This window comes from Prionailurus viverrinus, chromosome B3 (genome assembly GCF_022837055.1).
Source record: "Prionailurus viverrinus isolate Anna chromosome B3, UM_Priviv_1.0, whole genome shotgun sequence".
Taxonomy (NCBI): Eukaryota; Metazoa; Chordata; class Mammalia; order Carnivora; family Felidae; genus Prionailurus; species Prionailurus viverrinus.
Genome location: NC_062566.1, coordinates 129,411,331 through 129,436,519, shown reverse-complemented (window position 1 = coordinate 129,436,519; position 25,189 = coordinate 129,411,331). Strand labels below are relative to the sequence as shown.

The 25,189-nt window shown below is 48.4% G+C and overlaps 1 protein-coding gene across 5 annotated transcripts in view; it reads left to right on the top strand.

Annotated features, from left to right (window-relative positions):
• NRDE2 (NRDE-2, necessary for RNA interference, domain containing) overlaps window positions 1–25,189 on the top strand; it is a 56,419-nt gene that overhangs the window by 19,848 nt on the left and 11,382 nt on the right. For 4 of the 5 annotated variants that reach the window (XM_047862414.1, XM_047862413.1, XM_047862411.1 and 1 more), the window contains exons 5-12: window positions 6,194–6,644; window positions 7,485–7,890; window positions 9,990–10,123; window positions 12,503–12,623; window positions 17,931–18,106; window positions 20,319–20,705; window positions 21,440–22,368; window positions 23,480–23,618. In XM_047862414.1, coding sequence (XP_047718370.1) covers window positions 6,194–6,644; window positions 7,485–7,890; window positions 9,990–10,123; window positions 12,503–12,623; window positions 17,931–18,106; window positions 20,319–20,705; window positions 21,440–22,368; window positions 23,480–23,618 — 2,743 coding nt within the window. Of the gene's footprint in view, window positions 1–6,193; window positions 6,645–7,484; window positions 7,891–9,989; window positions 10,124–12,502; window positions 12,624–17,930; window positions 18,107–20,318; window positions 20,706–21,439; window positions 22,369–23,479; window positions 23,619–25,189 lie in introns of those variants that run through there. The other variant, XM_047862415.1, reaches the window with a different exon arrangement.

Genomic DNA, 25,189 nt, shown 5'->3' with positions numbered 1-25,189 from the left:
TTCTAGATTCCGGGGGGTGGCCCCCATTGCCGAGGTGTTGACATATGTGTCTTATCTCTCACATTCTGAAATGAAAGCTTAAACCTTGAGGTCAGGATCCAGGTCTCCTTTGTAATAGGTTTTTAGTAAATATTTGTTGAACGAGTTACTCTAAAAATACCTTGAAGTAGGGGCGCCTGGGTGGCGCAGTCGGTTAAGCGTCCGACTTCAGCCAGGTCACGATCTCGCGGTCCGTGAGTTCGAGCCCCGCGTCGGGCTCTGGGCTGATGGCTCGGAGCCTGGAGCCTGTTTCCGATTCTGTGTCTCCCTCTCTCTCTGCCCCTCCCCCGTTCATGCTCTGTCTCTCTCTGTCCCCCCCCAAAAATAAATAAACGTTGGAAAAAAAAAAAAAAAAATACCTTGAAGTAATTGTGACAAACTATCCAGAAACCATTTTGTCTGATCTGTATGCCATTTTTTTTTTTTTAAGTGTTTGTTTTTGAGAGAGCGAGAGACAGAGGGTGAGCAGGGGAGGGGCAGAGAGAGAGGGAGACACAATCCGAAGCAGGCTCCAGGCTCTGAGCTGTCAGCACAGAGCCCGACGTGGGGCTCGAACCCACAAACCATGAGATCATGACCTGAGCTGAAGTTGGACTCTGAACTCATTGAGCCACCCAGGTGCCCCTGATCTATATGCCGTTTTTAAAAGTTATGAAGACTTTTATTTATCTCTCCCCCACGTAAGCCATTAAAAAAAAAAAGACATTAAATAGTAACGACTTTTTCCAAAATGTTTCTAGTGTACATCACCAGATAAAAAATGGGTAATGGTATTTGCTTCAGTAATTAGTTCATTAAACTTTTCTAGCCTGCCAATCAAAAATATTTAAATGCTTCTTAAATCCCTTAGACACTTAGTAGTTGTAGGACACTGTCGGGACACAAAGAACAGTGACACCCAATCTCTGTTCCCAAACAGCTTACAGGTAATGAAAATTGAAGGTAGAGAATATTGGACTATAAAGCCAAGGGGAGACCGTTATCGTTCTTTATAAGCTGATTACTTTTTAAACTAAATGTCAGTTTCCATTACTTTGCTGCACCTCCCAATTTTCATGGTTGCCATTCATCATGACGTTATTCCTCACCACATAAGTGATTCCAACAAAGATTTCCTTTACGATGTGTTTATATCCATAAGATTTTAGTGCGTATTTATAGCCGCGTACTGTCACGTCTGAGAGGCATGACTATTCAAGTGTATTCATATATTTTTGAGTTATTTTCCTGCTCCTCAAAGTCTCGTTAGATTTTCCACGCCACAGACGTGGGAGGACCCAGCCAAAGATGGGGAGGCCAGCACACGCCGGCCCAGCGTGCTCTTTCACTCCCGTTAGCCTGTCTGACCCTCCAGCTCCAGAGTGTGAGGAGGGCCACACTCTTCTTTTCCGAACGAGGAAAGCAACCTCAGACAGGTTACGTAGCCTCCGGAGATCATACTGCCTGGAAGCAGCTTTTTTGGGAACCTGTGTTCCTCGAACCAGTAATGTTCTTTTGCTGTCCCCAAGTAAAGATGGGCCTGGTTGTCTGGTAGGCTGTGTTCTAGATTGGGAAATGGACTTTGCCGTTTACTAATAATGGAATCCCAGGTGAATCCCTTACCCTGTCTGAGCCTCTGTTTCTTCATTTGTTAACTCCTGCTGGGTCTTGCACTCAGATATCAGAAATAATGGATATGAATTAGAAATCGGTTTGCAAAAATAAAGAGGCATTACTTATTAATAGATGAAAAGGGAAAAGTATTCACAGTGAGTGGCTCTTAAATCTGTGCTAATGAACGGCCCAGATCTTAGGAAGAGAGTAATGAGACAAGTTTATTCATTTGAATTGCAAAGATACTATGGGAAGGGCTTGGGCATTGGTGTTATTTTCCAGTTAATTCCTAAAGTTTAGGGGAGATAAGTCTTGATCGGATTAATGGCTGTACAGCTGTTAAATGTCCAGATCTCGGAAGGTATTGATCCCACAGCATTGTGAGTTGGTCAGAGAACAGGGGGTGTTTTGTCAGGCTGTGAATTTTCACACTTAGGGGCAGTGACAACTCAGGAGCATTGAGAGGACTTGGCTAGCACTGTCCTGTGAGGACCAGATGAGGGCTTGTGGGTATTTGGCTTGTGACAGCAGCATGGTCACTGTCTTTTAAGCTTTGCTGGACCGTCTTTGGAAGGTGGGTTGGCAAGGTTCTGTGTGACTTGGGAAGGCAGAGCCAGGACCAATGAGTGGAAGTTCCAGAAAGATTGGGCTCGGTATCAGAGCAAATGTTCTCATCGTGGGAGCATCCCAGCAGTGACCTGGTGTGTGTTAGAGTATTGTAGTGAACGGGACCTAGGGTTTGTGTATAAGAGTCAGAATTACCTTCGGAAAATGCCTTAGGACTAACATCCTGGCTGTCAGTGAAGTTCAGCTCAGTTTTAATCCATTTTTGGAATGGATTGTTTCTTTGGCTGTATACCAGATGAAATAGTTGGCTTATGTTTAAGAGCCAAGTCTTATAAAATAATAATAACTTAAACTTATCTAGTCCTTATTATATGGCTAAGGACTCCAAATTTATAAACTTTTTTGATCGTCCCTGTGTTCTATGACATGGGTACCATTATTTCCGTTTCACAGATGAGGAAACTGAGGCACAGACAGGTTTTTGGTTTTTGTTTGAAATAGCTTGGTCAGGGTCATCTTGTTAGTAAATGATGGGGTTGGAATGTGGACCCAGGTGACTGCCACCATGAGAGCCATGTGTGAATTGAAGTCACTGAAAGAAAGGCAAATTTATTATTGCACAGCTCACTCTGGGACTCAGAGCCACTCAGTGGATTCAGGGCAGAATTATATGCTTGATTTAAATATATTCTTTTCCCATACCCTGTCCCTTTTTCTTTTCTTTCTTCCCTTCTCTTCCCTTCCCATCCCTTCCCTTTTCCTTATAGCTGAATTCATTTAAATTAAATGTCCATTGATATCCTTCACTGAATCTCCAATAATTCCTTCTGGAATTATTCAGGTAAGACCAGCTGACTATTTGATAAGGATTTTACAGGAAACATGCCTTCCTTTGGAGGAATATTGCATTAAATTACATCCTAGGTTTTGCCCAATTAAGATTCTATGACAAGTGATAAATTAGATAAAACCCAAATAGAAGGACGTTAACTTAAATGAGGGCTTACCCCTCCAGTGGGCCAATTTAAAGCTTTACAATAAAAATGATATTTGCTAAAACTAATGGTGTGGCAAAGTGCTTAAAGTAGGGAGGAAAGCCTGAAGCCATAATATCAACTATTTTTAACATTTATTTATTTTTGAGAGACAGAGCATGAGCAGGGGAGGGGCAGAGAGAGAAGAAGACACAATCCGAAGCAGGCTCCAGGCTCTGAGCTGTCAGCACAGAGCCCTACACGGGCCTCGAACCCACGAGCCTTGAGATGATGACCTGAGCCGAAGTCGGACGCTTAACCGACTGAGCCTCCCAGATGCCCCTAATATCAACTATTTTTTTTATAAATTATTGTTATTATTATTTTTACATTTATTTTGTTTTTGAGAGACAGAGACAGAATGTGAGCAGGGGAGGGGCAGAGAGAGAGGGAGACACAGAATCAGAAGCAGGCTCCAGGCTCCAAGCTGTCAGCACAGAGCCTGATGCGGGGCTCGAACCCACGAACTGTGAGATCATGACCTGAGCCAAAGTTGGACGCTTAACCGACAGAGCCTCCCAGATGCCCCTAACATCAACTATTTTTTTTTTTAATTTTTTTTTTTCAACGTTTTTTATTTATTTTTGGGACAGAGAGAGACAGAGCATGAACGGGGGAGGGGCAGAGAGAGAGGGAGACACAGAATAGGAAACAGGCTCCAGGCTCCGAGCCATCAGCCCAGAGCCCGACGCGGGGCTCGAACTCACGGACCGCAAGATCGTGACCTGGCTGAAGTCGGACGCCCAACCGACTGCGCCACCCAGGCGCCCCGTCATCAACTATTTTTAAAACTATTTTCACATATCTGAAAGTAGGCACTTGATATATATCACTAAGATTCTTTTTTTTCTCCTTTATCATTTTCATCTGTTATAAAGTGCAGCTCTTAAAATCGGTTTTACAAAATGCACTTTAACATCAGAAAACTCTGTAAACATTTTTTAAGAGATTATGTGAATGTCGTAATACCGTTCATTTTTAGTGAAAACAAAATAGTCATGAAGGGGAGACCTTAAAATTGTTTTGACCACTCTATGGACTAGGCTGGGGAGAGACCGTCAGGAAGTAACCTAGGAGGAGCCAGGGGAGACGATAAAGAGAACGGGTGTGTGTGAGCGGTGAGGGAGGCTTCTCAGGCACCTGTTGACTATGGGGAGGCAAAGGAGCTGCTGGGCCTCGACCAGGAGATGGTGGAGACAGATTTTTCTGGAAGAGGACAGTAGACAGCGGCAGCTCTCTCCTCATGCTGCTCCCCACAGCATTAGGTTAACGAAAATTAAAAAAAAAAAAAAAAAAAATACAGCACCAGTTGAAAGAAGCTCGTATTCCCACCCTCTACGTTCTGCCATTAACATCTTGCTGCCCTCGCCTGATCACATATTTATCTGTTCGTCCGTCCTCTAACCCACCTTGTTCATTTGATGCCAGCATCAGTATGCTGCCCCCTCCATGCTTCAGAATGCATGTCATTAACTAGCATTCAAGATTTGTTTCATTTTTTTCTTTTGACTTAAAATTTGCATACAGTGTAACACACAAATCTTCATGATACACCTGTATAATCCAGCCCCCTATGAAAATATAGAACATTAACGTGACCCCAGAACGTCTCCTCACACTCTTTTCCATTCAGTCCACTCCCCATCTCCCCAGGGGCAGTTGCTGTTCTGATTTTTTCCCCATCATTAACTAGCGTTGCCTGTTTTGGAATTCCGTCTAAATGAAATCATGGAGTCTACACCCTTTCGTGTCTGGCTCCTTTCACTCAGTGTGATGTTTTGGAGATTCAGCCACATTGTGGCATTTATCGGTACTTCGTTGCTTTTCGCTGCCGGTCGTCTTCTATTGTGTGGCCATACCGTTGTTTATCTGTTCTTTCATTGCTGAGCGTCTGGACTCTGCAGTATTTGGCTGTTATGAATAGAGCTACTGAGAATATTTGAGCACAAGTCTTTGTGTAGAAATGCAGTTTCCTTTTTCTTGGGTGAATACCTAAAATAGAATCGCTGGGTCACAGTTGGTAAGTCTAAGTTTAGTTTACAGACCTTTCCCCGAAGTGATTGTACCAACTCACATTCTCACTAACAGCACATGAGAGTCAGTGTTTAATTTTAGCAGTTCTGGTGGGTATGCTGTGTATCTCGTAGTTTTAACTTGCGTTTCCGTCATGACTAATGGTGTTGAGCAGTTCTGCGTGTGCTTATTGGCCATTCATGTCCTCTTTGGTGAATTCCTTCCAGATCTTTTGCCCATTTTTTACTTGACTGTTTGTATAACATGCGTACAGAAAAGTGCACACTTTCCCTTAGCTTTTGTGCAGATACTCGGTGGTCCTGTGTTTGTAATTCTGGGGACATCTACATGTCCCATAAAAGCATTTTAGAACCCAGACTCTTTTCCCCTAGAGTAGAAACTAGCCAAATGTAATTTTGTCCAACATACTTTTGTTTCAGGACTAAAACTACAATTTTAGCCCTCTCCGTTTTCTTCTTAAGTGGAGATGCAGGACCACATTGAAGAAAAAGGACTGGTCTAGGAGACAGATGACACATTATCACCCAGGGTTTCAGTGTCCTTAGCAATAGTGTGAAAGGGGATGAGGATTTCTCCCTTGCCTGGGTATGTATGATTGTGATGATCGATGACAAAACGTGTGGGGCAGTACTTTACAAAGCTCCAGGAAAATAGAAATTACTAGAATCTGGAGGACAGGCATGATCTTAAATTCATGAGATGTTAACAAACAATTGAAGTGTTTAGGGGAATAAGTCAAACACAGAAAAAGTTAATTGCTAATTCTCATATTTCTCTAAATAGAAACAGTTTGAAGGTGAGGTGAATTTGAATACATGCAGTTAACTTGTCTAACGAGAGCTGAGGTCTGCTGAGCTGAGCCTTTGCCTGTGCAGAGGCCGTGCACATAACGCCCTCGGTGTCTTCTTTTCTTTTGCAAATATAAGATACAAGAGGAAAGGAGACTCCTGCCTTGGCATTAACCCTAAGAAGCAGTGCATATCCTGGGAGGGGGCTGCCACAGAAAAGAAGCACTCACACAAGCATGTCGAGCGCTATTTCACGAAGAAGAGCGTGGGACTGATGAACATTGACGGAGTCGCCGTTGGCGGTAAAACCGAACCTCCCTCATCTGAGCCGGTCTCATTTATCCCAGTGAAGGGCTCGGATGATGTGGTTCCTCCTGTTACGACCTGGTTGAACCCTCTGGGGATTTACGATCAGTCCACCACGCAGTGGTTACAAGGACAGGGTCCTTCAGAGCAAGAATCAAAGCAGCCAGACTCACAGACAGACAGAGAGCATGCCCTGCTCAAGGCCAAAGTGGAGGAGTTTAACAGGAGAGTTCGGGAGAATCCCCGGGATATTCAGCTGTGGATGGCATTTGTTGCTTTTCAGGTAAGTGTCGCCGTCCCAGTTCTCTTACCGGAGTGACTGTCCTAGTTTGGGGAAAACAGATTTGCTGTGCCGCGGTTTTCGAGCCCCTGGGAGGAACCCTGGCACTAGGCGTTTGAGGATGATTAGACTGGAGCCCTCGCCCTGAACTTGGTCAGACTGAATAAATGCAGTGTGGGGTAGCGCGTGCTTCCGTGCAGAACTTGGGGGTGGGATGAGGGAGTGACCTGCTACTAGGGAGTGAGAAAGGGCTTCCAGAAGAAGGTGAAATCTGACCCGAATCTGGAAAGAAGAGTAGACGTTCACCAGGCAGGGAGATGTACCCGTGAGGTATAGACAGCGTGCAAAACACGCAGAATCCAGGGGAGAAGGTGGTGTTCACACCATTCCCTGGTCAGAGCTGTGCTGCTCCCGTCCCAAAGTACTTGGCTTTGTCTTCGTCCTACTTCTCTGTTGCTGAACCACGTGTACCATTATCCTATTTTGCCTCACATTTGGCTGTTTTATTGGTAAAGTTGGCTCTTGGGAAGCAGTTTCCGAGATACTGCACCCTGGCTATGGATACGTGATCGAAGTTTGAAATGCCGGAGCGTAGGCAGGGAAATAAACGCAAGATCAAACATATCAGGTGACACAGGTGCCCCAGTAGCAGAGTTTCCACTCAAAACAAAAACAAAACCAAACCCTGATAAATGCTTATCAAGAAAGCAGGACTAACGATTGATTCTGAGAGGTGACGGGCGGTGCGGCCCGGAAGGGCTGTGAGCGTCTCTGTCCGGGCGGTGAGCGTTTGGGGCTCCCCTACTGCCGTTCGCATTTGTAACTTGATGTTTTCGTCTGGAGGACGAGGTCATGAAGAGCCCTGGCCTGTATGCCATCGAGGAAGGAGAGCAGGAAAAGCGGCAGCGGTCTCTGAGGCTCGTTCTGGAGAAGAAGCTGGCCATCCTGGAGCGGGCCATCGAAAGCAACCAGAGCAGCGTGGACCTGAAACTCGCCAAGCTGAAGCTCTGCTCCGAGTTCTGGGAGCCCTCCGCCCTGGCCAAAGAGTGGCAGAAACTGATCTTTCTGCATCCCAACGATACAGCCCTGTGGCAGAAATACCTTTTATTTTGCCAGAGCCAGTTTAGCACCTTTACGGTGTCAAAAATTCACAGTCTGTACGGCAAGTGCTTGAGCACCTTGTCTGCCGTGAAGGACGGCAGCATCTTATCGCACCCCGCCCTGCCGGGCACCGAGGACGCCATGTTTGGTAAGAAGCCGAGGACCAGATCCCTTTGTCTGGGGGGAGCTCTCCTTTCTTTCGGCTTTCGTCAGAAATGAACACTGAGTTTTGCTTTACTTTAGAAGTGTCGACATGGATAAAACTGATTTAAACAAAAAAGTATTGGAATTCCTTGTGATTACCACAGATGTTCCCCTTTCCAGCTCCTTGGTCGGGGGCGGGGGGTGGTGGGGTGGGCATTAGAGCCAGTAAAGTTAGAGAAGTGTCACTGGTCTGGAAGTTCCAGCCTTTCTGCTTGTTAACCGAGGAAACCTAGAGAAGTCTGGAATGTTCTGGCTGTCCGTGACCTTCTCTGTGGAGGTGCTTGTCTGGCCGTCTCTCCCGTTCTAGGATCTCAGGCTGTGGTGTTCAGGGGGAAGCCCCAGCTGACTGGAGGTCGTTGTGTAGATGCAGTTCTTTTTCTTTTCTTTTCTTTTCTTTTTTTTTATCTTTATTTGAGAGAGAGAGAGAGAGGAACAGAGGGAGAGGGAGACACAGAATCTGAAGCAGGCTCCAGGCTCTGAGCTGTCAGCACAGAGCCCGACGCGAGGCTCAAACCCAAGAACTGCCGAGTTCATGGAATTCATGACCTGAGCTGAAGTTGGATGCTTAACCGACTGAGCCACCCAGGCGCTCCCCTCTTTTTAATGTTTATTTTTGAGAGAGAGAGCGTGAGCGGGTGGAGGGGCGGGGTGGGGGGGGGGTGGGGAGACAGAATCGGAAGCAGGCTCCAGGCTCCGAGCTGTCAGCCCAGAGCCCAACACAGGGCTTGAACCCACAAACCGCGAGATCATGACCTGAGCCGAAGTCAGACGCTTAAACCGACTGAGCCACCCAGGTGCCCCTGCATGGCAGCAGCTCTTATTTTGCTGTTAACAGTTCTGGTGGGTCCCAAAGGAGGCTAGAACATAAACTGTGTCCAGTAGTGAGCTACCGAAGGCAGCATGTGAAGCAGGAGCTGGAGAATATCACTCTTGACTCGAACCCTGGGTTTGCCCTTCCCTGGTAACCTTGCCTGTTCCTGAACCTGGTTGAGTGCCAGTTTCTCCCTCAGCACCAGTGGCATAGTACTTGTTTTGGAGGGTTATTGAGCACATCACCTGCACATTACCTGAGACAGCTCAGTGTGTGGCACACAGCAGGCATTTATTTGATCAAAACCTTGCTATTTCTCTTACCTTCTAAAGATAGAAATATATTGCTCCAGAAATAATAAGCACTTGCCACGCTGACGTAGAGTCTCATGTTTGATACCGTTCGCGGTATGCTCATACAGCTTAGTAGTATTTAGTAAATGGAATTGTACCACAGTTGAGACAAACCAACGTCTTCGCGCATGGAACCCTGATTTGCTTACAGCCGACTCTGAAGAGATGATGAAAGCTGCCGATGGTTACTGCCATCTAGCTTTCGGCACACTTCTCTGCTTTCTGATGAAAATCTACATCATCCTTTCCCGAGAATTTTTCATGGAATAACGAGCTTTGAATATTTGATTAACTGGTCAGACCAACCTTTTGCCTTCTTTTCCTATAACATATGTAGTCTTTGTCAGTATTTGTATTCCACGATGATTTCATATAAAAATTGGGATAAATGTACATCATTTTATTACAGTACCATTGTGAATCCTTTTAATAAGGACATGTGTTATTACAGCTTTGAAATTACCACAATAACTAAATTTGGAGAAAAGATATTCTCGGTGTGGAAATGCACATTTTTGTTTATTTTTTTATTTATTTTTAGAAAGTGTGAGTGAGTGTGCACAAGGAGGGTAGGGGGCAGGGGGAGAGGGGGAGGGGGAAGGGCAGAGGGTGACGAGAGAGAGAGAGAGAGAGAGAGAGAGAGAGAGAGGGAGGGAGGGAGGGAGGGAAGGAGAGAATATCTCAAGCAGGTTCCATGCTGAGCACAGAGCCCGATGTGGGGCCCGATCCCATGACCCTGGGATCATGACCTGAGCCAAAATCAAGAGTCAGAGACAACCGACTGAGCTACCCAGGAGCCCCAGAATGCATGCTTTAGAAGCTGTGTTCTTTCCCTTTGATGCTGTTAACCAGGAGTCTCCCTTCTCTCCCCGTTTTCAGGTCTCTTTCTTCAGCAGTGCCACTTCCTGCGGCAGGCTGGTCACTCTGAGAAGGCGGTCTCTCTGTTCCAGGCCATGGTCGACTTCACCTTCTTCAAACCCGACAGTGTGAAAGACCTGCCCACCAAAGGACAGGTGGGGGTTCTGGTTGCGTGGCCCACCTCCCTCTCTCCTCCCTGTCCCGTTCTTCTCTCTTCTGGGGGCAAGTGTGGATCCTGGGAGATGGTGCTGGTATTTTTCAAATAGCCTGTCCTCCTTTGTATCAGTCTTGCTGAGAATTGTTTCTCAGAGTGTTGTGGTGATCCAAGGAAAATTCCATAATGAAGGTGGTGAAACATGGAGAGATGAAGGATTCCCCCCTTCCCCATATAAAGACTCACTATGTCCCCCCTTTTTTCTTAGGAGCTTTGTTTCAGTGCTCATTGTCCTCACCAGGCAGAGAAACAATTGTTACGCCTCTGAAGTCACATCTTACTCTGTCCTACCTTCGTGCATTTGAAATTCGGTCTTTCGTCATTTCCCCAGTTAACATTTCCACCACCTAAGATCTTCGTGGGAATTGCAAACGCTGTCACATGGTGGTGGTTTGTCAACACACGTCCTAACGGGGGATCTGTTATCATTTAGGTGACACATGAACATTGCCCATATTTGTGATGTGGAAGCAGTAAAAACATCCTACCACAGAGCCGTATAAGAAAGCCTTCCTTTCCCTTTTTCCTTGGAAGAAATCTCAGTTTCCTGCTTTGCGAAGGGGCTCTGGTGGAAGATGGGTAGGATAGCTGAATTTATGGTGAACTTAAACAGAGGTCTTGAGAGGCTGAGGTCTCCATCTTGTGGAATGTCCGTGAATTGCATTTGAAGACTATTTTTATCATCATTATTTTGATCTGTTTTTTCCTAGGCAAAATTGGGTTAAAGAATATTGGTTAATATTAGTATAACTGGTTAGCAGTATGATAAGCCAGATAACAACATTATTTTAAGACGTGCTTTGCTAGTTTAGGAATATGCCGTGCCGTAGACATGAGTCTTAGCTGACTGCGGGGCACAGGGTGTGTGCTTGTGGGGGCAGGATGGGAATGGCCCTCATCGCCGCCCTTTGCTGACACTCGCTGTCTGTGATGAGGACAACGACTTGTGGGGAGGGCACTGCCCGGGACTGTGAAGCGTCAAGAGCCACTCACCCTGAGTGTCCACTGTTGCACACTCTGGAGATTTTAAATATTAGTAGCACATGTAGTCTCAAAGCACTTGCAAGGCAACTTTGAAATAAGGCTTTTTCTTTGATGACGTACCATATCTTTATAACTGAGAGACATCGTTACCATACACGGCATAACATCAAAGAAGCAGAGTCTGGTCTGTTTCAATGGGATGAATAAATTGGTTATCACCGTCACACTTTAAAAAAAAAAGATACACTTCTTTTTCTTGAGTGACTTTCTTCGATCCCTCCTGTAACAAGACCCGTGGAGAGGGGGGTGGTCTTCCCAGCTCCCCTTCCCGAGGCGGCTGACGGGCCCTCGGTGCGGGGACCCAGCCCTCTTCCCGGTGTGTGTGGTGCTCCTCCAGGCTCAGGCTGGACGGTCCTGCGGCTCCTGGGCCGTGGGCCACCTCGTCCTCTTCAAAACGTTTCTTATAAAAGCTTCCATTGAGCAAGTCGTTGGTTCACTTTTAAGGTCCTTATTGTCAGCTGATGAGACGATTGCTCTCCTGTTCGTGGCTGTGATCACTTCTCTTCCACGGGGAATTACTGCACTGAACTGGGGTCCACACACAGCGGACCTAATGCCCCAAACGCATGAGAGCTGAGGTGTGATCCCAGGGCCTGGCTTTAACACGCAGGCCATTTTCTTCACCGGATGCCTGCCATGTGCCTTTCTCTGCCGACAAGCGTTTATTGAGTCCCTACCATGTATTGGGCACTGTGCCAGTTAGGAACACAGCGTTGAGAGGTCATGCCATCAGGAGCTCCCAGGCTGTCCTGTTGAAACTTTGAATCAACCCCCTTCCCCACAGAAGGTCTGGAGAGCAACATGATTTCAGGTATTCAGGGGCCCAGTGGCTTTAAGGGAACTGGCAGTGTCACTGTTCCCAGTTAGACTGTTCTACAGCAGGGTCAGAGCTGGGAAACCGTTCCTCTCCCACTCAGCTGGAGGCACTTCTCGGTGACCACGGCTGGTCTTTTTGTCACTGGTTCTCAGAAGTGGTAGCTCGTCACTTTTTGCCGTATTGTGTTCGTTGTAAGTCACTGGGTCCAGCCCTCGCTCAGGGGTGTGAAAGCCACAGGGCAGGGGTCAGGGTCCTGGGGGGCTATTTTGGAGGCTGCCCACCACACTACGTAATTAGTTTTTTCTATTTTGGGGATGTATCCCATATCTACTAGGAAGACTGATGGCGAGCAAGATTTCTGCCACGAGCCCCTCTTAACGCCAGTCAGAACGCACTCTGCTCAGTGACTCAGCAGTTTTGTACAACTTAGGCTAACCTCCATATTTTCAACCTGAACAGGTGGAATTCTTTGAGCCCTTCTGGGACAGTGGGGAGCCCCGGGTTGGCGAGAAGGGCGCCCGAGGCTGGAGAGCGTGGATGCACCAGCAGGAGCGGGGCGGCTGGGTGGTCATCAGTCCAGGTAAGGCGCCTCTCAGGATGCGTATGCCTCCGCCTTTTTCTTCTGGAATGTGTTTTCATATCTTCGTGATTATTTCTTTATATGTGTAAGCTGTTTATTAGTCCTGAAGAACATTGAATGTCAAAAATACGTTAAGTGGTTGCATTTGGAGAATAGACTGTCCCTCACCCTTAGGGTCTTTCACCCCTGGGTCAACCCCCCAGGCCTTTGGAGGGTTCGAGTTTCTTTCCAAGGGCAGTAATTTTCATTTTTCCTTTTATAAGGTTGCTCCTGAAATCCCCCCTCTCCCTGCCCCATTTAGTGTGTACTTAAGTCAGTCTTTCTCTTTCCTTGGCAGTGGACAGACCAACAAATCCTTTGACAAACACTTGCCTGTTTAGGAATACTGTGAAATATTAACTAGCATTTGTGTAACTCATTCTAAGTGACCCCAGAGCACGTTCCAGATTTACACCCTAAGACACCACTGTCCAATAGAAACATAATTCAAGCCACAAAAATAACTTTACATTTTCTAGGAGCCACATTGAAAAGGTAAAATGGTGGGGCGCCTGTGTGGCTCAGTCGGTTAAGCGTCCAACTTTTGCTTTCGGCTCAGGTCATGGCCTCATGGTTTCGTGGGTTTGAGCCCCTCATCGGGCTCCATGCTGACAGTGCGAAGCCTGCTTGGGATTTCTCTCTCCCTCCCCCTCTCTCAAAAAAATAAATAAATAAACATAAAAAACTAAAAATAATAATAAAAAGGTAAAATGGTGAAATTAATGGGAATATAGTTTGTTTAACCCAGTGTGTCAAAACCTTAATATTTCAACATGTAACTAACAATTTAAACATTGAGATAGTTTGCATTTTTTTTTTTATACAAGCTCTTTGAAGTCTGGTGTGTATCTTACACTTTCTAGCACATTTCAGTTCAGACTTGCCACTTCCAAGGGCCCCGTAGCCGCATGTTCACGGCTGTCGTACTGGCCAGCGCAGCTCTCAGCTCCTTGGGATTTCACACCCTGGTTTTGTTGAAAGTGCAAGGGGGTCCCTCCTCACACACGTCACCCTTCTGGCCGCGGCGTCTTCACCTGAGGAACGAAAACTCTGGATTAGCCGCGGTCAGTGTGTCTGTGCCTCGCTCCAGGCCGGGTGGCCTCTCTGGCCCTTCAGGTGCCCGGAGCAGCTTTGCTGGGGGCGGCGCCATCAGCGAAGGTCACGCTCGCTTGGCTCAGCTCCTTTGACTCTCCCGGAGTGTTCTCTCCCAAAGAGAACTGGAACCTTCTTCAGGCTCACCAGGGGTTCCTATATGAAGAAAAATGACCTGCAGGGCAAAATGCTTGTAGGTGTTACCCTCTTAAGCCAGTGAGTCTGCAAGACCCATGAAGGACCAGAAAATGGAAGTCTTTCTGGTGGTAACTTCTCTTTGAGTTACCAGCTCAGCATGCCTCTCTGTGTTTCGGCTGCTTTTTTGTTTTTGTTTTAATGGGCAAGACTCTTAAAGTGCATGGAATTTATGTTCTAAGGTTTACCATGTTCTGTGAGAAGAAAGTAGAATTCTCCTAGCAGTTTCCAGGGACCAAGTTAACATTACTTCTCCGAAAAGTGCTCAAAGGCCCAATAGTTACTCATAATCAGATGTGAAGTTTGTTTTCCCAGAAAGGTAATGCAAGTGGCAAAACCTTGATTTTTAATGTCAAGTTACGGACATAAGTTGGCGTTCCCGTTACGGAGAATCTTCTATTGAGTTAAGTGAATTTAGTGGGATCCTTCCAGAAAACCAGCAGGATCAGAAGAAAGGCTGACCGTTTCTTGTTTCCAGAATATTGAAATGATAACTATTCTTTGTTTTTGCTTTATTTTTAAGTTTTCTTGTCCATCTTGACAAGGTCAGCATTTAGAGTGTAGTTGGTATTTATCATTGATTCTGAGGTGTTTCTTCTTCATACATCACAGCTTATTTCTTCTCTCTCACCCTCACTTTCTGTTAGTCTGTGTTGTTACATATTTATATATGTCTTTCCAAAACCATGTAATCTTTTGAATTTCTAACGTAATAAGTTCAGGTATCTAAGGCTGATGTGTGACTCACAGGTGATTTCTCTTAATGGTGAGACGTTTTCAGTGTGGTTAAAGGGTTACCTTAAATGTAACTCTTTAGAAGGTGATAAATAGTTAAATTTTACCTTTCTTTGATAACTCAGAAGAGTGTTTAGATAGAATATTGAGTTTATTTTATTTATTTATTAAAAAAATTTTTTTTAAACATTTTTATTTCTGAGAGACAGAGAGCATGAGTGGGGGAGGGACAGAGAGAGAGGGAGACACAGAATCCCAAGCAGGCTCCAGGCTCCGAGCTGTCAGCACAGAGCCCAATGCGGGGCTCGAACCCACAAACTGTGAGATCATGACCTGAGCCAAAGTCGGACACTCAACCGACTGAGCCATAGATAGAATATTGAGTTTAAAATGCAAATGTACAGGGGCGCCTGGGTGCTTAGTTGGTTGAGCATCTGACTTGGGCTCAGGTCATGATCTCATGGCTTGTGAGTTCAAGCCCCACGTTGGGCTCTGTGCTGATAGTGTAGAGCCTGTTTGGGATTCTCTCTCTTTCTCTCTCTCTCCCCATCCTCCACTCGCACTCTTTCTCTCAGAATAAATAAATAAACTTTAAAATGCTAATATACACATCATGCCTTTAAATTCTCTGGAGTTCTTGTTACTCATTTATTTTGAAATAGAGATTCACAGGAAGTTGGAAAATACACAGGGAGGTTTTGTGCCCCCTCCCCCCGCCCCAGGGCCCACCAGCGACTGTGCAGTCGCACAGCCTGGAAGTGACCCTGGGGCGGTCCCCTGTGTGCGCGCGCGTGCGTGTGTGAGTGCGCGTGTGCACCCGCGCATCTCATGGCTTGACGAGCTCTCATTTGCTTGCGTGTTTGGTGCTGTGCAGCCTAATCGCAGGCATGGCTTCCTGTAGCCACCCCCGCTGTCGGAGAACGATTCGTCACCACCGGGCTCCCTGATGCTGTGCCTGATAGCCGTGTCCGCCCCCACGCCCACCGCAGAGGACCACTGATCTGCCCTCCACCCCTGTTATTATGTTGTCACGTTATTTTACACGTTAGATACGTGGAATCATAGGGCGTGTGACTTTTTAAAACAATTTCCTGTTGTAAAATACACACAAAATGTACCACTTAAAAAACATTTTTAAATATATGGCTCAGTGGCATTAACTACATGCACACTCTTGTGCAACTGTCTTCACCTCTGTCCATCTCCTCAACCTCCTCATCTTGCCCAGCTGGCACTCTGTACCCATTAGGCAGTAACTCCCCATTCCTCTCCCCACCCTACCCCACCCCGGCTGACGGCCACCATGCTACTTCCTGTCTCTGAGTTTGACCATTTTAGGAACCTCAGATAAGTGGGATCAGACAGTACTTGTTGTGTTGTGACTGGCTTATTCCACTTAGCATAATGTCTTCCAGGTTTGTCCAACGTGTAGCATGTGTTAGTGCCTCCTTTTTTTTTTTTTTATTAAAATTTTTTTTTACTGTTTTTGAGAGAGAGAGACAGGACATGAGCAGGGAGGGGCAGAGAGAGAGGGAGACACCGAACTCAAAGCAGGCTCCAGGCTCAGAGCTGTCAGCACAGAGACTGATGAGGGGCTCGAACTCACAAACCGTGAGATCATGACCTGAGCTGAAGTCAGACGCTCAACCGACTGAGCCACCCAGGTGGCCCTCAGTACCCCCTTTTTAAGTCTGAATGACATCCGCATTTTACTTATCCGTTCACCTGTCCACGGACACTTGGGTTGCTTCACCTTTTGCAGCTCTGAACATGGAGCACGTGTCTCTGAGAACCTGCTTAGAGTTCTTCTGCACGTGTGCCCAGAAGCGGCAATGCTGGATCACGCGGTAGTTTTAAAAACTTCTCCGAGGCACCGCTATGTTGTTCTCCAGAGCACTGTACCATCTTCTGTTCTCCCCAACCTGTGCACAAGGGTTCCAGTTTCTTCACATCCTCACCAACATTTGTGTTCTGTGTGACTTCTTAAGATTGACTTTTTTTTTCACCTAGCATCATTCCCCTGAGATCCGTCTGAATTGTTGCACGCGTCCATAGTGTATTCACATTTACTGTGAATAGTAGGTGTAGACGAATCAGCTCGTTTCACCTACTACTGCGGGACATTTGGAGTGTTTGCAGGGCTTGGCCACTATGGATAAAGCTGCCGTGGGTGTTAGTGTGCAGGTGTTAGTGTGTACGTAGGTTTTCATTTTTCTGGGATCAGCACCAAAGACTGTAGTTGCCAGGTCTTTGAATAAGTGCATGTCTAGTTTTATAAGAAACTGCCAACTGTTTTCTGCGTGGCTGTACCAATGTATATATCCTGTTTGTTTATTTTTAAATATTGAACTTTTCTCCTCTTCCATTCTGCATGTTCAGAATTAGGAAACAAAATGAAAGTACAGGATAATCTTGAATTACCTTTTTTTGAGAAGTGGACACCAGTTGTAGTCATAAGGCCACTGGCTGAAAATTCTGGTGGCTTTAGAAAGGCTGAACCAGTGCTGTCATTAAATATCATTTAGCGTTCTGGAACTGTGTTGTCCAAATACGTAGGCACTAGCCACATGTGATCATTTTATTTTAAGTTTATTTATTCTGAGAGAGAGCGAGCGAGCAGGGAAGGGGCAGAGAGAGAGAGAGAGAGAGAGAGAGAGAGAGAGAGAGAGAGTGGAAAAAGGGAGAAGCCCAAGCAGGTTCCACGCTGTCAGCGGCAGAACCTGATGTAGGGCTCAAACCCATGAACCGTGAGATCATGACCTGAACCGAAACCAAAAGCCAGATGGTTCCAGACACATAACCAACTGAGCCACCCAGGCGCCCCCACATGTGGCCATTTTAATTAAAATGAAATAAAAAATTTAGTTCTGGTATCAGCTACATTTCAGGGGCCCAGTAAGTCACATGGCTGGTTGCTACCGTATTAGACACATGGGTACATATTATGTCATTATCACAGAAAGTCCTCTTGGGCAGTGCTGTTCTGTAATGTGCGTATTCCCATTTAAATTGCTGTGATAGCATTAAAAATCATCTGATTTCATTGGCTGATCTTCCAGGGAGTTTTGGGGATTTGATGGATGATAGCAGAGTCCCTCGGTGCCTCTGAGTCCCTGAGTGTCCCAGAAGGCTGGGCCTGGGTCTTACTCATCATGGCATTCCAGGGCCCCCCACAGCAGCTGGCGTAGCAGAGCGGTTGGGTGTCCGTGGCTGGTGAGGGGGGCTAAAAGTCCCGTTCTTGTCTAGATGATGATGATGATGAGCCAGAAGATGAGGACCAGGAAATAAAAGAGAAGAGTCTGCCCAGGTGGCAGATCTGGCTTGCCACCGAGCGGTCCCGAGACCAGAGGCACTGGCGGCCGTGGCGCCCTGATAAGACCAAGAAGCAAACCGAGGAAGACTGTGAGGATCCAGAGAGACAGGCAGGTCCCCCGGCCCAGGAGGGAGGCCGGCCTTGGGGTCTCTGCCTTCTCCCCGTTCTCCTGGGGTCTGGTCACCTGAAAGAAGCTTGCTGAGCTCACTGTCTGAGCACTCGCCTGGCTTGGGAGATGTTAGCTTTTGCTCCTGTTTCTGTCTGTGGGAACTTCCTGGGCCACTGGTGGCGTGGGAGCTTGGAGGAACTTGACCAGGTAGTTCCTGTCCCCAGGTAAGGAGGGCAGGCTTCCCCGGAGATTGTCTTCCAGGTTATTCAGTTACTTTTTCACACAGAAGCCTGAGGACTCAGGGTTTTAAAACGTGGTATCACCGTCCTAGATTCTTTAACCGCGTCCACTTTCCCCGCAGCACTCTGGGATCCTCAGAGGTACAGCAGATAGGTTTGATTCTAGAAGACAAGAGGACCTGGATGGAGAGGTCGTGTCGGGACAGTCAGTGTACCGCTTGTCTTGCTGGGGAGGGAAGTAGCATTTACCGAGTCCTGGCTTACGTCTTGACTTACCGAGTCCTTGACTTACGTCTCACGTTATCTCACTTACTATCATCGAATGCCTTGGTCTGTGCTGCGCTGTGTCTAGTGACCAGCAGCTCTGACGATTTACATTAAAGGAAGAGATTCTATTTTGAGACCTGAAACTGACCCAGTTTCGTAAGACACCAACTATACTGCGTGGCTCACAGCATGTTCTAGGTACAGACCGGGGGGGTGTTTGCAGTGGCGAGGCTTGTTGGCTTCGGCCTGGTTTGTGGTCTGTGACCCTCACAACCTGCCTGCCTTGAGGGTGGGGATTTTTGCCTGCTGCCGGGTCATAGTGCGTGGACGGTGCTTTTCTTGGGGCGAGTGCTAAAGCTAATGTTCCTGGATGGTGAGTGAATATTTGAAGCCAGATCTGCTCCAGGCAGAGGAGTCAGCATGGGTGCCTGGAATGTTTGGGGTGTGGCGAATGGGGTGGCCAGACTGCAGTTAGGATCAGGAAAGTGGGGAGCTCTGCGCAGGAAGGAGGGGCTGACTTCAGGGAAACCTCCACTCCACTCTCGGATGTTTGGTGAATGGCCCATCGCCAGGCGAGTCCCTTTTCCGGCTGAAGCTGATTGTGTCGGGAGGAGTAGGGTCTTGGTGTTTGGGTTTTATGGCGCTCGGGGTCACCCTTCCAGAAGTTCGTTCTCAAGGCTCAGAATTCCAGCCATTTTCTGGAAGTTTGTCTCTGGACCAAACTGCTGCTGTGAGACGTTCCTTGTCCCTTAGCTTTTCCTCCAGTCAGAGCCTGGAGTAGAACAGCTTTCTGATTAACTGACGGTTCTGACGAGTAGAACCCCAGGGCGTCCAGTTTTATTATGCTCGTGCTTTGGTTTCCTCTTTGCTGAGAACCACAGGGACCAAGCAGGTCAGCAGCGCCCTCAGACAAAGGCTGGTCTCCGTGGCCTTACCTTTTCAAGTTACTGCATGAAATCATCTGTGGACATTTGCAGTTAGCGTTCTCTCTTCTTTTTTTTTTTTTTTTTTTTTAAATTTTTTTTTTTTCAACGTTTTTTATTTATTTTTGAGACAGAGACAGAGCATGAACGGGGGAGGGGCAGAGAGAGAGGGAGACACAGAATCAGAAACAGGCTCCAGGCTCCGAGCCATCAGCCCAGAGCCTGACACGGGGCTCGAACTCACGGACCGTGAGATCGTGATCTGGCTGAAGTCGGAGCGTTCTCTCTTCTAATTGCTCTTACCTCATGGTCCATGGCTGCTGCCTTTCCTTCCTGCCTTGCTACTTTTTATCTCCTTTTGGGCATAGTTTTCATTTCCAAAAACAATTTTGTACAAGGAAATCACCAAATAATAAAATTATTTTCTATCTTAATAAACAGTGTTAACTATCGTTAACTTAGAGTAACCACAAAAGCAAATATGTGTGCTTTCAGAAGTGAGTATGATTCTAGATTTTCTGTGAATCCGTTAGGCTCCTTTGGAAGGTTTTGGCTTAAGCCTGCCAACAGTTCCCTCCAGCTCTCTGGAGCCCTGTGAGGCCTCTGACTTTTTTGTATCTTTCAGGAAACCTAGCTCTTGTCCGTTTAAAATTTAATTTGAATAATATCGAGTCATTAGCACATCGACGTAAAAAGAGCTGTGGGGAAAGTCATGAAGCCCTGTTTGTTACAGTAGACAAACCGAGCTCCCGAGCAGGCCCCTTCATCTCGTCTCTCTTGCAGGTGCTGTTTGATGACATCGCACAGTCTATGATCCGTCTTTCCAGCCAGGATCTTCAGTTTCAGCTGGTTGCGGCCTTTCTGCAGTTCCTGGGCGTGCCTTCTGGCCTCAGCCCTCCAGCCTCCTGCCTCTACGTGGCCATGGATGAGAACAGCATCTTCGATGACGGGCTTCATGACGAAATGCCACTGACTTTTCTCAACCTTTCCTTTTCCGGTGTCAGCTGTGTTGGCTGCTCAGACCCACTGGGCCGCCGGCGCTGGACCCGGGGTCACAATCGAGAGGGCGAGGAGTTCATCCGCAACATCTTTCACCTTGTGATGCCTTTGTTTTCAGGCCGGGAGAGGTCTCAGCTCTGCTTCTCTTGGTTACGGTACGAGATCGAGAAGGTAACTCTGGCCTCCTCCACCCCACGTGGGGGCTTCGTACATGATCACGGGGCTCTTGGTGTTCCTCGGAGCACTGGGCCACACCACCTCCTTGTTCAGGGACCCCAGAGGCCCCTGGTGTGTGGCTGCCCCTGCTGAGGGGCCGCGGGGGTGGGCAGGAGGAAGGAGGGTGCAGCTTGCCAGTGACTGGGGCCGTTTGTGTTCGCACTTCTGCTGCCAGATGTCTGGGATTATAGAGCAGTTAGTGTGAACAGCCAGGCCTAAGCGTAAGCAGGGGTTAGAGGATTTCGGGGTTTATTAAAATAGATAAAATAAGCTACTTGACCCTGCTCCTCATATCCGTTTGCTAGAAATTTGTCTAGGGTGAGCTCTTCTGCCCTCTGCCGGTCACCAGTCAGTGGTGAATCTTAACACCCACGGTTCTGACGCCTGAGCTGCCGATCCACACACCAGGTTGTATCTGTCTGATAAGATGTGGTGGCCACCTCTCACGGGAGGAGACTACTCGGGCTGTACGAGCCTTGTTTATAGAGGTTCGGATGCAGTCGTGTGGGGGCGCCTGTGGCCTCGGTACAATCCTGAATTGTTTCCCAGCTCAGGGAGCCTCAGGGTTTACCAAACACGTGAGAAAGGCGGGAAGTGTCGACACCTGTGTGGCTTTCTAACACTGACGGCACAGGGGGGTTGCCATAAAATCCCAGGGCACTCGGGAGTCCTTTTCTTTTTACTTCTAGGTCATTTGGTGTCTGCACACTAAAAACAAGAAGAGGCTAAAGTCACAGGGAAAGAACTGCAAGAAACTAGCCAAAAATCTCCTGAAGGAGCCAGAAAACCGCAACAATTTTTGCCTCTGGAAGCAGTACGCACATCTGGAGTGGCTGCTTGGCAACACCGAGGACGCCAGGAAGGTGTTCGATGCGGCGCTCAGCATGGCGGGGGGCAGAGACCTGAGGGACCGTGAGCTGTGTGAGCTCGGCCTCCTCTACGCCGGGCTGGAGGCGGAGCTGTTGCCGGACCCGAGAGGGGCCGCCACGGCGCGAGCCGTTCACGTACTGACCAGGCTGACGGAGCAGGGGCCCTGCGGGCCCTACTCCGGACAGGCGCTGGCTGTTCACATCTTGAAAGCTCGGAAGGCGTACGAACACGCGCTGCAGGACTGTTTGGGCGACAGCTGTGTCTCTGCTCCGGCTCCCAGCGACTCCTTCGACCGCCTGACTAGCCTGGTGAAATGCTTCATGCTCTTTCAGTACTTGACCGTAGGGATCGACGCGGCCGTGCGGGTGTACGACCAGGTGCTTGCAAAACTGAAGGGCTCTGTTCCTCCAGGGGGCTCCGGCCCGGAGGACGGTGCCCGCGCCCAGGGCCCCCACGGCGCGCTGGAGGCCGTGACGCTAATGCACACGAGCCTGCTCAGGTTCCACACGAAAGTCAGCCTTTACCCCCTGGCTCCTCTGCGACAGGCTCTCTCCGAGGCGTTAAGGTTGTACCCAGGCAACCAGGTGCTTTGGCGGGCATACGTGCAGATTCAGAGCAGGTCCCACACAGCCAGTGAGACCAGAAGATTTTTCGACGCGGTCACCAGGTCTACCAAACTCTTGGAGCCTTGGTTGTTTGCGATCGAGGCCGAGAAAATGAGGAAGAGACTGGTGGAAAGTGTTCAGAGGTGAGTACAGACATCTTGTTCGTGTGTCCACAGACCTTTGGGGCACGCCTGCCGGGTCCCCACTGCCCTGCTGGGCCCCAGGGATCCGGAAGTGAGTATGGGCCGGTGCTGGAGCGCCCGCCGTGGATGTTCCGGGTGATGGCGGATGACCTGTGGAAAGAGGAGTAAGAGCCTTGCAAGTGGCCACAGCTTTCATTAGGGGCCTTTGTGGCTGCCTCCCTAGGCCGTGCTTTTTGGGATCCTGAACCTTGCTTATGGCCTGTGGGTGGTGACGGTCAGGCTTTCGGCTGTCCGAGGAGCTGTGCTAAGAGCACATGGACCAAGAGCCCGGGCCTGGAGTAGGACTCTGGATCCAGATCCCAATTCCTCCACTCACCAGCCGTGTGGCCTTGGGCAAGTCCAGTCACCTCTAACGGGCTCCCCTTTTGTAACGTGGGAACAGTTGAGAGCCTGCCTCTTAGGGCTGCTCAGAGGGGCCGCTGAGGTGAGTGCTGAGCCCAGAGGGAGCGGGAAAGAATTAACAGTCTCTGTTGTTGTTCCAGATGGTAATAGTATCAGGCTTAACTTACCTCTTGATACAGTGTCTGTGACTGAAGGTCGGGCGGTGGTCTTGGGGACACCTTAGCTTAGGCATTATTGTTCCTTCCAGATCTTTGCTGTCGCTTCACCCTGACCTCGTAGAAGCTGGCTACTCAGAGTTGCCTCTGAACGGTGTTTCACTTCGTTTTTTATTTCTTCCGTTGGGATTTTAGTCACTCTGTTTTCCTTAAATGGAAAGGACTTTCCTCCCCATAAGGTAGAATTTGCATTCCGCCGATCAGAGGGTAGGCTTTCTTTAGAAAACAGAGAGCAAGGAGTTTGCGGGTGACGTCTAGGCAGACTCTGGTGTAGAAAACACACAACCCTGGACGCTGCCTTCCTCTGGCCTCGGAGGGGCCACATCATGTCTGTACTCTGCACCCCTAGCGCCCCCACACCTGGGACAGCACCATCCCTGACACACTCTGGTCCTGCCGATGCTGCTGTCTGCCGTCACTAACGTACCTCTTCTTCCTGTGGCGCCGTGGGTGCGAGAAGTGGCCTCGGAGTCACGTGAGCCTGTGTCTTGCAGGGTAGATGGTAGAGAGGTCCACGCCACAATTCCCGAGACCGGCTTGACACATCGCATCAGAGCCCTGTTTGAAAATGCGTTGCGGAGCGACAACGGCAGCCAGTGCCCCTTACTGTGGAGGATGTACCTGAATTTTTTGGTAAGAGAATATGTGTAGAGTTTTTGTCTTTATGCCGAGCTTTGCTTCGTCACAAGTGAGAAGTTAGAGGCGTCCGGTCGCCACCTCCTGGCAAAGCTGGCAGGGGCTTGCTTTTGCCCTCACGCCTCCGTGGCCTCGCTTAATCCTCACGGGAACCCCAGTGACTAACGTCCGGTGTCTCAGGACTGGGCAAGAGGTCACGGGTTGTGGATCTCTTGGAGTTGACTTTGTTGAGTCAGCAACTTGGAAGTGGTCTGAGCTTTCATTGGAAAGAGACCTTAGTTCTTTGCCATCTGTTCATAAGAGTTCCCAGATCCTGATTCTGTTCTGTCGCGAAAGGTAAGAGTCACCCTAGAATGTCGCTTTTACAACGACCTCTCCAGAGAAGCTTTGTCTCACTGAAAAGTACCGTGGTGATTGAACATGGTGCAGTGCCCTTTAATTTTGCTGCTGTGCGTGTGGGGGCTGCTGGGTGGGTCCTGGGCTTCAAGCGTCTGTGAGTCAACTTTGCCTTTGGTTCGGGACCTGGCCTCGGAACGGGCCTCATTTGCCACAACACGTCTACTGCCACGTTGCATGGCAGTTTAGAAACCTAGGCTTCTAGGCCACTTCAGTGTTTGAGCTGAAGGCTACTAAACCACGTGATCTGTAACGAACGTCGTAGCTTTCAGAAGCCAGGAGTGATCTTCTTTATCTGTTTCCACTGGGTAACTTAAGACAAAGTTTGTGGACTTTTCCACTTGACGAAGGACAGAGTCGGGTGTAAAGAGCAAGTAAGTTACGGATTAGGAGAGCTCTGGGCCTCCCCCCATCTTTGCAGATCTCAGAATTCATGTGGGTGTGCCCCCCCTCTCCCCCCGACCTCTGAAAGGCCCGAGTGGCAGGGAGGACGCGTGATCCCGGGACAGCCGCCTACTGGCCCACCGGGGACAAATAGGCACTTCCTTGTGGGCGGAAGTCGGCATCAAGATGAATTACCGCAAAAGTTTGTGTGTTTTTGTGACATTTAAAAAACCCCAGAGCTCAGATTTGGTCTTTTGACGCCCGTGTGTGACGTGGAAACCTTCAGAAGTCCAGGTGCTGGTGTGGTGTTCACGGCACACTCGTGGTGGCGGCCTGTTAACCGGGGGTGCAGCCAAGGCAGCGGCCAGAACGGGTTCCAGGCGCACCTCCGCTCCCGTGGGTGGAGCCACAGGAGCCACTCAGCCGAAGGAGATGAGACGCTCCCTAACATTTCCAGCGCCGTTACCACGCGATCCTTGGTCAGCAAGTGAAAGACCTTGAAGCATAAGAAGCGATGGCTCACGCGTCTGCCAGTTCTAACGTCTCCCGTCTTGGTCGGTAGAGATGGGTGGTGCGAGGTGGACCGGGTGTATTTTTTACAAAGATCTTCCATGAGCCAGATTCGGATTTTGGACAAAAAAACTCTTGTTGACTTGGGAGAAAAGAATGGGGGCCCTTGTGGGATTTCTCCTTCTGGAAAGGTTAGCACTGGACTGAGGGGGAGTTAGAGCCGAGTTAGAGCAGGACTTCTTCTCACAGCTCCTGAGGCATCCGGGTCGGTTCCCAGG